Source organism: Lepus europaeus, chromosome 12, assembly GCF_033115175.1.
Source record: "Lepus europaeus isolate LE1 chromosome 12, mLepTim1.pri, whole genome shotgun sequence".
Taxonomy (NCBI): Eukaryota; Metazoa; Chordata; class Mammalia; order Lagomorpha; family Leporidae; genus Lepus; species Lepus europaeus.
In genome coordinates, this window is record NC_084838.1 from 92,853,204 (window position 1) to 92,866,242 (window position 13,039).

The 13,039-nt window shown below is 48.0% G+C and overlaps 1 protein-coding gene across 1 annotated transcript; it reads right to left on the bottom strand.

Moving 5' to 3' along the window:
- Positions 1-6,558: 6,558 nt before the first annotated feature.
- C12H9orf153 (chromosome 12 C9orf153 homolog) lies at positions 6,559-12,418 on the bottom strand. Its single transcript, XM_062207104.1, has 3 exons — positions 12,342-12,418; positions 10,867-11,371; positions 6,559-8,657 (listed from the first exon to the last, which is right to left on the bottom strand). Exons 1-3 carry the CDS (start codon positions 12,405-12,407, stop codon positions 8,422-8,424), a joined length of 807 nt encoding a protein of 268 aa, XP_062063088.1. The 5' UTR covers positions 12,408-12,418; the 3' UTR covers positions 6,559-8,421.
- Positions 12,419-13,039: the final 621 nt, after the last annotated feature.

Below are 13,039 nucleotides of genomic sequence, written 5' to 3' on the forward strand. Positions count from 1 at the left end.
GGACCAGGCCAAAACCATGAGCCGGGAACTCCATCCTGGTCTCCCACGTGGTCTCCCATGTGGTCTCCCATCCAGGTCATACCCAAGCACTTGGGCCATCTTCCACTGCTTTCTGGGTGCATTATCAGGGAGCTGGATCAGAAGTGGAGCAGCCGGGGCCCAAACTGGTGCTGTAATACGGGATGCCGGCATCCAGGTGGCGGCTTAGCTCTCTGCACCACATTGCTGGCCCCTCTTAGCCTATTTTTAATGTTTTCTTTTCTTGTTATGGAGGGAGCAGATTGTTTTGTTTGTTTTGCTCTGGAAAGAGTCCCTTGGTGTGGTGCTGGTTTGGTTACGGTGAGAGGCAAAATATAACTGACAGTTCCTGTCTCAATGCAGCATCGCAAGTGAATCAGCAAACTTGGACCCTGGCGAAACTCAAAACAAAGAATCGTCACACAGCGACTACAAAGGCCCATCAAAGGGGCCAGCGCCGTGGCTCACTTGGTTAATCCTCCACCTGCGGCGCTGGCACCCCGGGTTCTAGTCCCAGTCAGGGCGCTGGATTCTGTCCCGGTTGCCCCTCTTCCAGGCCAGCTCTCTGCTGTGGCCCAGGAGGGCAGTGGAGGATGGCCCAGGTCCTTGGGCCCTGCACCCACATGGGAGACCGGGAGAAGTGCCTGGCTCCTGGCTTTGGATCAGCGTGATGCGCCGGCCGCAGCGGCCATTGGAGGGTGAACCAGTGGAAGGAAGACCTTTCTCTACGTCTCTTTCTCTCACTATCTAACTCTGCCTGTCAAATTAAAAAAAAAAAAAAAAGGCCCATCAAATCTGGCAAGCTGCTAGCTAGGGCTAAGGGAGGGCCTTAGTATGAGCCTAAATGACAGGTGTCAGGCTGCCGTGTGTGGGGCCGCTCTGTGTCTTAGGAGCCGGAGGCTGGGCTCCGCGCAGTGGGCTTTTGTAGCCTTCGTTTTTCCTTTCCTCCGTCTGTGTGTGCTCTGCATACTACATTTCAGCAATGTCGCCCAAAGGTCTGCTTTATCATCTCTCGCTGCCTCAGACGACAAATTGTCCCTTTCTCAAGATCACACTTCTAGTTCTATTCTCAGACCTGACTGTCTTTAGATTGTTTTCTCTTGGGTCCGACTTAATTTCGTTTTAATCCGTCCTCGTCTCCTCTAATGCTGCTTTTTTTAAAAAGATTTATTTATTTAAAAAAAAGATTTATTTATTTATTTGAAAGTCAGAGTTACACACACACACGGAGAGAGAGAGAGAGAGAGAGAGAGAGAGAGAGAGAGAGAGAAAGAGGTCTTCCATCTGCTGGTTCACTCCCCAATTGGCCGCAACAGCAGGAGCTTGGCCAATCTGAAGCCAGGAGCCAGGAGTCTCCTCCGGGTCTTCCCAAATGGGTGCAGGGGCCCAAGGACTTGGGCCACCCTTCACTGCTTTCCCAGGCCATAGCAGAGAGCTCGATTGGAAGTAGAGCAGCCGGGACTCGAACGGGCACCCGCATGGGATGTTGGTGCTGTAGGTGGAGGATTAACCTACTGTGTCACAGTGCCGGCCCCAGCTCACAGATTTTTGGTATAAAGAAGGAGAAATGATGAATCTTGACCTCTGCCCTTTACCATTTACAAAAAACAATCCAGTTGGGGCCGGCGCTCTGGCGCAGCAGGTTAAAGCCCTGTGCTTCCTCCTGGTCTTCAAGCAGGTGCAGGGGCCCAAGTACCTGGGCCATCCTCCACTGCCCTTTCAGGCCACATCAGAGAGCTGGACTGGAAGAGGAGCAACCAGGACTAGAACCCAGACCCCATATGGGATGCCGGCGCCGCAGGCAGAGGATTAACCAAGTGAACCACAGCACCGGCCCTAACTCTGGCTTTCAAAAAAAAAAATGTTTAAAAAGAAAAAAGGCAACACAATAGCAAAATGGGCTCAACACAAGTAGCTCATGGCACAAGGATTTGATTGCATCTAAACAGCCAATAAACATGAGAAGATACCACACTAGGAAGCATGGAAATCCTAATAAAAATACTATGACATATCACTGTACCTACCAAAATTGCAAACACGTAAAAGAATAACAATTTAGTCTCATAAAGCAATGGGAATTCTTCTACCCTGCTGGTAGAACTGCAAATTGATGGGACCACTTGGAAAAATTATTTGTTATCATCCACTGAAGTTGAATATATTCATACCTTGTAACCCAAGAATTTTACGCCCAGGTATACACTTGAGAGGAATATCTATCCAAAGACATGCATGTGACTGTCGATAGCAAAAGTGCTATGAAGGCTTATCCCAGCAGGCCTGGAACTGGCCTGAGCTGTTCTGCTGAAGTTCTGTGCCCCTGTGAGCCCTCCTCAAGGCATGAAGCCTACTGATAATATGTGTGTAGCACTGCTTTGTAACCCAGGGTTTAGGGAGTTTGGGGGGTGGCTTGTACCGGTTTCCCATCATTGTTTATGCGTAACTATGACGCTGATGCTTCATACTAGCTTGATGAGACTCCCCAGAGGTTGAAGGGAGGGCAAGGACACGCCTACTTGACCAGCAAAATAGAAGACAGGATCCCTGAGATCTCACATGTCACCTTTGGTTCTGAAGTGTTCCCTGTACAGGCTGGCTCATGACGAGAGAGGAAAAGTGAGTCCAGTCCAGTCCACACGAAGAGAGGACAACTGGAGTGTGGATCTGGTGCCCGGGATGCGCTGCTAGGACCTATGACGCGTATCCTTGCCTTAATGCTTTTCACTGTGGGATGCCTTCTTCATTCAAGGAGTATAGACATGTAGTCTTCTTTAGCAAGGAAACCCTATTCAATTGCTAATTTATTGTAATAATATTCTTTATTTTTTAAAAAAATTTTTTTGACAGGCAGAGTGGACAGTGTGAGAGAGAGACAGAGACAGAGAGATAGGTCTTGCTTTGCCGTTGGTTCACCCTCCAATGGCCGCTGCAGCCGGCACACCGTGCTGATCCGAAGGCAGGAGCCAGGTGCTTCTCCTGGTCTCCCATGGGGTGCAGGGCCCAAGGACTTGGGCCATCCTCCACTGCCTTCCTGGGCCATAGCAGAGAGCTGGCCTGGAAGAGGGGCAACCGGGACAGAATCCGGTGCCCCGACCGGGACTAGAACACGATGTGCCGGCACTGCAGGCAGAGGATTAGCCTGTTGAGCCACGGTGCCAGCCATAATAATATTCTTTGTAATAACCTCAACCTGCAAATGTCCCGACTATTTTGTCAACTGCAGAAGAGGTAAGTAAGTCATGCCATATTCATACAACTGAATACTACACAGTGATGAAAAAAAACAACTATATACAAAGCAGGACTGAACCTTACAAATGTGATGATGAAAAAAATTATACAAAAAGAACACATAGTGTGTGATTACATATGTACAAGATAGTACAAACATAGGTACCTACTGGTTGCTATCTTAGTTCATTCTCTGCTGCTATAACTCAGTAACTGAGATTGAGAAACCAAGAAAGAAAGGAGTTCATTTTGGCTCATATTTCTGCAGGCCTGGAAGCCCAAGAGCCTGCTGCCAGCATCTGTCCAGCTTCTGGTGAGGGCCCTGTGCTCCTTCAACTCATGGCTGGAATGAGAGGAGCAGGCAGGCTGATACAGAAGAGACAAAAGGGACCAAGCCCTCATGACAGCAAACCCATTCCCATGAAAAAGGCATTACTCTACACATGACACATCTCATCCCATGACCCACCCAGCCCCACCTCCCAACACTGCAGGCTGAGTGATCTCCCAATGCCCTGTGAATGCTGGGAGACATATTCAAAGCCACAGCAGCTCCCTGGGGAAGGGAGGCATGGAGTGATGATGAGCACAGAGCAAGAGAGGACTCTGGCTGGCAATGCTCTCGCTCATGACCCAGGTAACGACACCAGGAATGCATTCAGTCTGCTATAATCCATCAAGCTTCCAACTCTCTGTATGACATTATGCTTTTTGGAAACTTTATTGAGGAAGAAACAACTATGAGTTCACAACACTGTTTAAAGATGGGGGGGTGTGGCACTGTGGCTTAGCAGGTAAAGCCACTGCCAGCTTCCCATATGGGTGCCGGTTCAAGTCCCGGCTGCTCCACTTCCAATCCAGCTCTTTGCTGTGGTCTGGAAAAGCAGTAGAAGATGGCCCAAGTCCTTGGGCCCCTGCACCCACGTGGGAGACCCAGAAAATAACAACAACAACAAAAAAAAACGTAAGACTTAACATCCAAACACAATCTTTAGGCTTTGCTTGCATTCTGATTCAAATGAACCAACTAGAAAAATGTAGTTTTGGGGCAATAAAGGTATTGTAAATATGGATCCAAAGATAATAACAAGGACCATTGCTAATTTTCCTTGGTAAATAATGCTTTTGTGGTTACAAAAGAAAATGTATTTTTTGAAGAGGTTCAGTGAACCATATAAGGGTGACACCAGACGTGAAGCCTAAGCTTTGCTGATTTAAGATACGGTAGCAGTGGTAGGCATTTAGCCTAGCAGTTGAGATGATTCAGAGCCTCATCTCCCACCAGGCATCTGGGTTCACACCCGTCTCAGCACCTGAGCCCAGCTTCCTGCCCACGCAGACCTTGGCGGCAGCTCTGATGGCTCAAGTAGTTGGGTACCTGCCATCTGTTAGGTTGTAGGATTTGGGGGGATCAAAGAAGGAGAGAAGGCAGCTAGTTAAAGGAGAAAAGTCAGCCGGTGCTGTGGCTTAACAGGCTAATCCTCTGCCTTGCGGCGCCGGCACACCGGGTTCTAGTCCCGGTTGGGGCGCCGGATTCTGTCCCGGTTGCCCCCCTTCCAGGCCAGCTCTCTGCTGTGGCCCAGGAAGGCAGTGGAGGATGGCCCAAGTGCTTGGGCCCTGCACCCGCATGGGAGACCAGGAGAAGCGCCTGGCTCCTGCCTTCGGATCAGCGCGGTGCGCCGGCCGCAGCGGCCATTGGAGGGTGAACCAACAGCAAAAAGGAAGACCTTTCTCTCTGTCTCTCTCTCTCACTATCCACTCTGTCAAAAACCAAAACAAAAAAAAAAGGAGAGAAGTCTTTATTTTAGGGAGGACAGAGCAGGGGCATGGTAGGCAGAGAGTGGGGGTTGGGCTTGCCCAGACAACAGCAGGGGTTTGGAGCCAGGCTTCAAGTTGCTTGCTGGGGGAGGTACACAGCGCCACATGGACCCTGATAAGATGGGGGTGGGGGGGAGGGAAAAGAGGTTGTCTTATCAGTTTGGAATGTCCCCAGGTGTGGAACTTTCTGGAGCAATAAACATTCCACTAACCTGGCCTCCTCAGGCCTGGGGCTCTCACAGCACCCACACCGACACCTAGATTGAGTCCCCAGCTCCTGGCTTCAGCCTGGCCCAGTCCCAGTTGTGGTGAGCATTTGTGGGAGTGAACCAGTGGATGGGAACTCTGCCTACCTGTCTCCCACAATTAATAAATTAAAAAAGCACTTTAGCAGGCACAGCAACACACAAAAGATCATGGTTAAATATGGATGAGGGATTAGTAAAATTTCATTATACAATTGTGTTTAAACATTTTCATAATAAAAATGAGAAGGAAAGATATAAGCACTACATAATTTTATGAACTTAACTTTAAAAACTTCTAATGTTATTTAAATATTCATGGCTCATAAAAAATATAAAACCCAATTTAATTTTTTTTTAAAGATTTCATTTATTTATTTGACAGGCAGAGTTGCAGACAGAGTGAGAGAGAGACAGAGAGAGAGGTGTTCCACCCCTGGTTCACTCCCCAAATGGCCGCTATGGCTGGTGCTGTGCCGATCCGAAGCCAGGAGCCAGGTGCCAGGTGCTTCCTCCTGGTCTCCCACACAGGTGCAGGGGCCCAAGCACCACTGCCCTCCCAGGCCATAGCGGAGAGCTGGATGGGAAGAGGAACAACTGGGACTAGAACCGGTGCCCATATGGGATGCAGGCGCTGCAGGCAGAGGATTAACCTGGTGTGCCACGGCGCCAGTTCCTCCCCTCCCCACATTTAATTTTATGAAGTTAGCATAACTTTTTTTTAAGATTTTTTATTGGGATCGGTGCTGTGGTGCAGGTTAATCCTCCGCCTGAGGTGCCGGCATCCCATATGGGCGCCGGTTCTAGTCCTGGCCACTCCACTTCCGATCCAGCTCTCTGCTATGGCCTGGGATAGCGGTAGAAGATGGCCCAAAGACTTGAGCCATCCTCTGTTGCTTTCTCAGGTGCATTAGCAGGGAGCTGGATCAGAAGTGGAGCAGCTGGGACTCAAACCAGTGTTTACATGAGACACCAGCATCACAGGCAGTGTGTAACCTGCTGTGTCGTACCACTGGCCCCAACTTGAGGAATTTTGCACACTGAACACATCTGTGCACTCAGATAAGAAGCCAGGACACTAAGCATTCCAGACACCACCTTGAACATCACGTCAGTATCTTCCATGGAAGGCACCCACTGTGCGGAAGCCAGGATAACTAGTAACACACAAATCTCGCTTTTATAAATATTAGGTAAAGTACAAATAACAAAAACTAACGTGTAATTTCCCTTAGATGAGGAGTTTTTAAGGAGTGCATGGAAAATGCATATTACAAAAGAACTGTTTGTGGATTTCAAAAAAATAAAGTTTATTTTTGTCTTCATTTGAAAGGCAGGAGTGACACAGGAAGGAGGGAAGGAGGGAGAGGGAGAAGGAGAGGGAGAGGGAGAGGGAGAAGGAGAGGGAGAAGGAGAGGGAGAGGGAGAGGGAGAGGGAGGGCATCTGTTGGCTCACTTCCCAAATGCCTGCAACAGCTGGTGCTGGGCAGGCTGAAGCCAGGAGCTAGGAACTTCTACAGGGTCTCCCATGTGGGTCAGAGGAACTCAAGTGCTTGGGCCATCATCTGCTGCCTCCCAGGCACATTCCCAGAGAGCTGGATGGGCAGTAGAGGGGAGTCTATCCTAGGTACACTGATACGGGGTGCAAGCATCTCATACAGCTACCTAACTCCCAGCCTCACAACGCCCACTTGTACTTTTACTTTTTACTCCAGTATTTCCCCCTACAGACCTTTTGAAGTCTACCAGAGGTAGAGATGAGAGAGAGAGAGAGAGAGAAGTCTTCCATCTGCTAGTGCACTCCCCAAATGGCTGCATACAGTGGCAAATATTCTAAGTAAAATCTTAGGAAGCAGAATCCAGAAATGTACTTTAATTAGCTATATAATGATTCACATATCTGTTACCAGCAACACAATCGTCACAATTATTTCTTGCATTCCCTCTGGGTTCCTGCTGAAGTATATATTTTCTTGGTAGTTTTCTGCTTGGTTATTTCTGTTCCATTAAGAGCTGTGGACAGTAAATAATTCTGGGCTCTGACATGTTTCTGAGCATATTTATTTCACCTCTGCTGCATAAGGAGAGCTTGGTTGGGTAGAATTCCACACCGGTGGTTGTTTGCCCTTAGGGGTTTGAGTGTGTGACACCATCACCTTCTGACTGCTATTGCTCATGGGGTTCTCCCGTTGACGTCTCACATCTTGGTGCGGATTCTGTCTGTCTGGCCGTGGTAGATTATGTGTCCCTGTACTGCTTAGTTCTCTGCATTTTTGCTATGGTGTTTCTAGGATTAGGATTTATTTTTATTTTATTTTTTTTGCTAATCATCCCGTGGAATTTTTTTCAGTTCAAAGTCCCATACGTTTCTTTATTCCTGGAAAAGTATCAGTTGTTTGCTTTTTGAACCTCACCTCCCCGCCTTCTCCCGTAACTTCTACCTGACGTGTTTCTGAACGTCTCATTCCTCTACCTGCCACTCTGAACTCAGCTTCCGGCCCGACTGCGCTGTGCTGCCATCTCGAGGCTTCTCGGCCTGACTCCCCAGCTCGTTAGTCCATTCTCCTCACAGGCGTAGAGCGCAATCAGGATAATTTTGGAAGGTTCTTAGTTTCATTGACAACATTTTCCACTTCCAAGATTCCTAAAGTGTTTCTTCTCCAAACTTGTTTTGTTTCATAACGGCTACTCCCTTTCCCAGGCCTCCGTGCAGTTAACATTCAACTCCTCAGAGTGACCTCTGCGCCCCGAGCTACCAGGTCCTGCATTTGTTGAATTTACCAACTGTACTTGTGACGACGGACGTGTGCTTCCACTTTTCTGAAGAGCTACTGCTGCTCAGAGTCTCTCCTTGCTGGGCAGCCTTTATTTTCACATGATCCATACTGGCCTCAGCCTTGGTCCAGACAGGTTGTCCAGTTCCGAACAGGTCTCATACTGGCAGGCCGGTTTGGTTCTATTACTCCGTACCCATGGTTTACTTCGGGACCTTCCATGAGTCTTGCCGTAGGTCAGTTGTTCTAGTGGGTGCCCCCTCTTCTTTGTTGTTATGCATAAATTCAGTGGTCTCGATGGCAAACACACACATCCAGACTATTTTTAGGAACTATATGTCCCATTTCAGAGGATACTTGGATTCTGTTTGATAGTCAATTTGAGGATACACGAACAGAGTCTTACGGATCAGAGGAGGGAAGATGGCAGGCATTTCCCGGCTCTGCACAAATCTCTTCTCAGTGTCATAGCGGATCTCCGGGAAGGAAACTGCCGTGGTGCGGCTCCACTTCACCAGCCCCTTAAAGTACTTCAACTCCAGGTCCTTTAGGTCTACGAACTGCTTTTCTGAAAAGAATCAGAGTTTCAAAGAATCACACGGTGGACGTGATTCAGCCTACGGTTAATCAGAGGTGCTTTACGGAGAGAGTGAGCCACGGAGAAACCTGTTCTCCTCCCTTCCGGCAGAAAGCTGTATCTGCAGCCTATCAAGCAAAGGGGGTCTTATGGTGTTGCCCTCATATAAAACCCTTCCACAAAGAGGTCCCTACGAGGGTTTGGCCAGGCTCTACTGGACCCCACAGGACCAGGGCATGACTTCCACTGTCTGTGAACTTTGAAGCCTTTTTGCGTGGCACCTGCCCCTGTCCAGCACCTACGTCCTTTCCCTCCCTTCCCACCAACTCCTTCCGTCACCAAACAAACAAGCCACCAGCCACAAGAGGAAGGCTGACAGGTAGGGGGTACCTGCATGGAAAGTGAGGGGCCACAGAACCACGGAGGAAAGCCCCAGAAAGGGGCCCCTGCTACTGCCCCAATCGGGCCTCTATCCCTGTGCTGGAAAGGACCTGGGCTCCCAAGCCTACCTGGTAGAAATCTTTATACACAAGCGTACCTTGCAAAGTTCATGAAAAACTGTATTTAATAGATACGCTTATTTTTGTTGCAAAAATATTTTTGAAATTATGCATTTTCATTAAGTATATTTTCCCATGAACTTAAAAAAAAACTTATTTATTATTTGAGAAAGAGAGATAGTGAGAGAGAAAGAGAGAGAGATAGAGCAAGCATACTCCCATCTGCTGGTTCCCTCCCCAAATGCCCACAATGGTTGAGATGAGGATGAGCCTGGGCTGGGCTGGGCCAAAGTTGGGAGCTGGGAACTCAACCCAGGTCTCCCATGTGGGTGGCAGGGACCAAACCCTTAGAGTCTACAACTCTGCATTAGCAGGAAGCCAGAGTCATGAGCTGGAGCCAGGAATCCAACCTGGGTTCTCTGATATGGGGTGAGGTATCTTATCCATGAGCTTAGATGCCCACTCTCTCCTCTCTCTCTCCCCACTAATTTTAATGTAAAAATGGAGGTGTCAAAATCTTTGCTGTGCAAGTGGTCTTGAATTAAATATCTACCTCAAAGGACTCAAATATTGATCTAATCTATTTTGTGACTTCAGAATGACATAATTTATGGAAGGAACATGGAGACCTGGAGATTAAGGCACTCCCTTCTCATTAAAACTCAACTCAGAAGATTCTGCAGAGCAAAGAAAACAATCAGCAGAGTGAAGAGACGACTGACAGAGCAGGAGAAGATACTGGAAAGCCAGTCATTGGCCAAAGAATTAATGGCCACGATATATAAGAAACTAAAAAAAAAAAAAAAAATCAACAACAAAACCCAAACAATCCAATAATCCAGTTAGGAAAGTGGTTAAGGCTCTGCTGAACATACAGTTCTCAAAAGGACAAACATAAATGGCCAACAAACATGCCCCAAAAATGCTCAATACCACAAGCCATCAGGGAGATGGAGATGCAGATCAAAAACATGGTGGATGATCACATTTCACTTAGGATGACTGTTATAAAAAAAAAAAAACACACACACACACACACAACAAAGGCTGGTGAGGGTGTGGTGGAGAAAACGGGGTCCTTCTCCTACACTGTTGGCAGGAGTGCAAATCAGAGCAGCCATTATGGAGGACAGTATGGGTCTCCCGCACGATGCAGGGGCCCAAGCACTTGGGCCATCTTCCGCTGCTTTCCCAGGCCATCAGCAGGGAGCTGGATCGGAAGTGCAGCACCTGGGACTCAAACTGTCACCCATCCGGGAGCTACTCTATGATCCAGAACTCTCACTTCTAGGAATACATATAAAGGAGATAAAGTCAGCCCAGGAAAGAAATACCTGCTCTCCTGTGTTCACTGCAGCACTGGTCACAGTAGCTAACGTATCGGATCAGCCCAGGTGTCCACTGACGGATGAGTGGACAAAGAAAATATGATGTATGTACACAACGGAATGTTACTCAGCCACAAAAATCGAAGCAAACCCTGACATCTGTAGCAAAATGGATGGAGCCAGAGATCATTATGTTATGTGAAATAAGCCAGACACAGAAAACCAAGTACCATTCTCTTCCTTATGTGGAAGTTTTTTTAAAAAAAAAAAAAGTTTTTTTTTCTAAGCTTAGAATAGAGAGTACCACAGTGTGACCCACATCCTGTAAAGCTACCTGAGTGCGGGCTAGTGTTTCTGCTCCGGGCGGGTTACCTGGGTAGACCAAGAAGAGGCGAGGAAGCCTGTCTTCGTAGATCTTCTCGGGCGGGGCGCTGGGCAGCGTCGTTCTCTGCGGCATCGTGGCCTTGGGCACCTGGTCCTCGGCGGTGATCAGTGTCCAGGCTTTCGAGTGACTGGCGAGAATGTCATAGGGGAAATTGTGCATGGGAGCGGGGATCCCGTCGTGGGACAGTCTCTGGCGGGACCGGAAGAGCCTCTCCACCGGGGACAGCGAGTCGGACACCAGGCTGCGATGCAGGAGCTCGGTCATGGACATGGGCCTCTCGTCCCCTCTCTTGGCCACCTTGGCCGCCATGCCCGCGGAGGCAGCCACAGCCTCTTCCTGTTTGCCCTCGGCTCCGCCGAGCGCCGCCATGGCGTTCAGGCTTTGGGTGAGCATTTTCTGGGCCTCCTTCACTGAAAGACCCTGAGTCTTTCGGAGGTTGGATTTCTTGCTTTCCTTGGTCAAATTCTCAACACATTCAAATAATTCTGGCAGCTGTGGGAGAAAAGTGTTGGAAGTCGTGAGAGCGATGAAAAACTGTAACATCCTGGCAAAGCCACAAGCCCTAGAACAAATGAGATACCAGAATAACCACACAAACAGAAGCACTCAGCTCCGGAAGATAGCTTTGTCTAAACCAGCCACGTCAACGGGAACAGGCAACAGTCAAATCCCAGACTCATTCCTCACAAGGTGCAGTCTTTAGATGTGTCATTTCAACCCTCTGTTAGAAAAGGAGCCAACAGGACTTGAACATCCTTAAGATCTTTCCAATTCGAACATTCGCTGAGTGAGCAGGGAGACAGCTGAGGGAGTCGTGACCTCTGCACATTTCTTTAAACGAAGAAAGGGGGGCCAGGTTCTCTAGAAAGCAGAGCGTCATCCTGGTGTCCAAAGAGCTTAGAATGTTCCAGAAAGCAGAGCAAAGGAGGTTGCCAGAGTCATTAGTCACCAGAACGGTCTACCAAGGCCAATGGTTATATCTGTGGAGGGTTTGAGAAGAGCTGTTGGTAGAAGAAAAACCCTTCCCTACCTCAACTCCTATATTGAAGGAGTATTTTCTCAAGTGTCCGGCCTACAAACCCAGTGTTCCCAAAGAGACTTCCTGGGTCATTAAACTGGAAGGCCGAGAGAGCCACAGTCTGAAGTAACAGCCAACAATGGGGGGCATTTAGCCCAAGACAGCTTCTTCTACTTCTAGTCTGTTCTATCACAAGACCCCTAGATAGAAGAGTGAGCCAAAGTGAGCACACGACTCTGTCAAACTCATCACCATGGTTAGGGAAAGCTGCCCTGGGGAAGAATTACATTTTGCCGTAACAAAATAAATAAATAAATAAATAAATAAATAAAATAAGGGTTTTGAGTCACTGATATGAAATTCTGCTGTCCTTTGTGCCTGGCAGGTATACTGCTGAATATATGATATTTGGATGTTCTGGATTCGTGAATGGGAAGCACATACCGAACACTTAGGAAGCGAAGATGCCCTGCTGCTCCTCACTGGACCTCTGTCTTTATCAAGGGACATTCTGCTGGGATCTTATTACCTACAAATGCAACAGAGGAAGACCAACATCAAAGACCAGAAATCAGAGTCAAATTACTTTTTCAAGCGTCAGAACTCTACCCAACTAATCACATTTCTATTGAATGCCATAAATTTTAACAGGACATGCCTATTACCCAGGCTTAAGATCAGCTCACAGAATCCTACATGGATTGTTTATTGTATTTTGTCTTATACAATTGTTCAATTTTCAGTTCATCTAAATAGAAACTCACTTGCCTCCCTCCCCATGACAAAGTATTTGACATTCAGGAGAATAAAAGCTAATAACGATGATAAAAATAAAAACAGAGAACAATCTGGAAGAACTTGCTTTGTACTAGAGGTGCTACCAGGTGTTTGGCAGCTAAGATCCTGTCTGGTCCCATTGTGAGGGGTTAGAAATGGCCACAGAATCTTCACAATTCATCACACCAATGAGTGGGCAGGCACTGTGTTTCACTCTGACCTGGCCTTATGCTCGGCTCTGAACCAATAGCTTGTGGCATTATGTGAGTGCCAGAGCTGAGAACTCAAGAGACTCGGCAGCCTAACTTCACACTGCCAGAAGTCTGAGTTATGGCACCTCTTCCAGGGAGGCCACGTGGAGGCCA

Excerpts from the sequence above, each read along its gene's own strand:
- C12H9orf153 (XM_062207104.1), bottom strand. The coding sequence starts at position 12,407 with ATGTCCCTTGATAAAGACAGAGGTCCAGTGAGGAGCAGCAGGGCATCT. Across the intron at positions 11,372-12,341 it reads CTTCGCTTCCTAAGTGTTCG|CTGCCAGAATTATTTGAATG; the intron begins GTATGTGCTTCC and ends TTTCTCCCACAG. Across the intron at positions 8,658-10,866 it reads CCTCTTCTTGGTCTACCCAG|AAAAGCAGTTCGTAGACCTA; the intron begins GTAACCCGCCCG and ends GATTCTTTTCAG.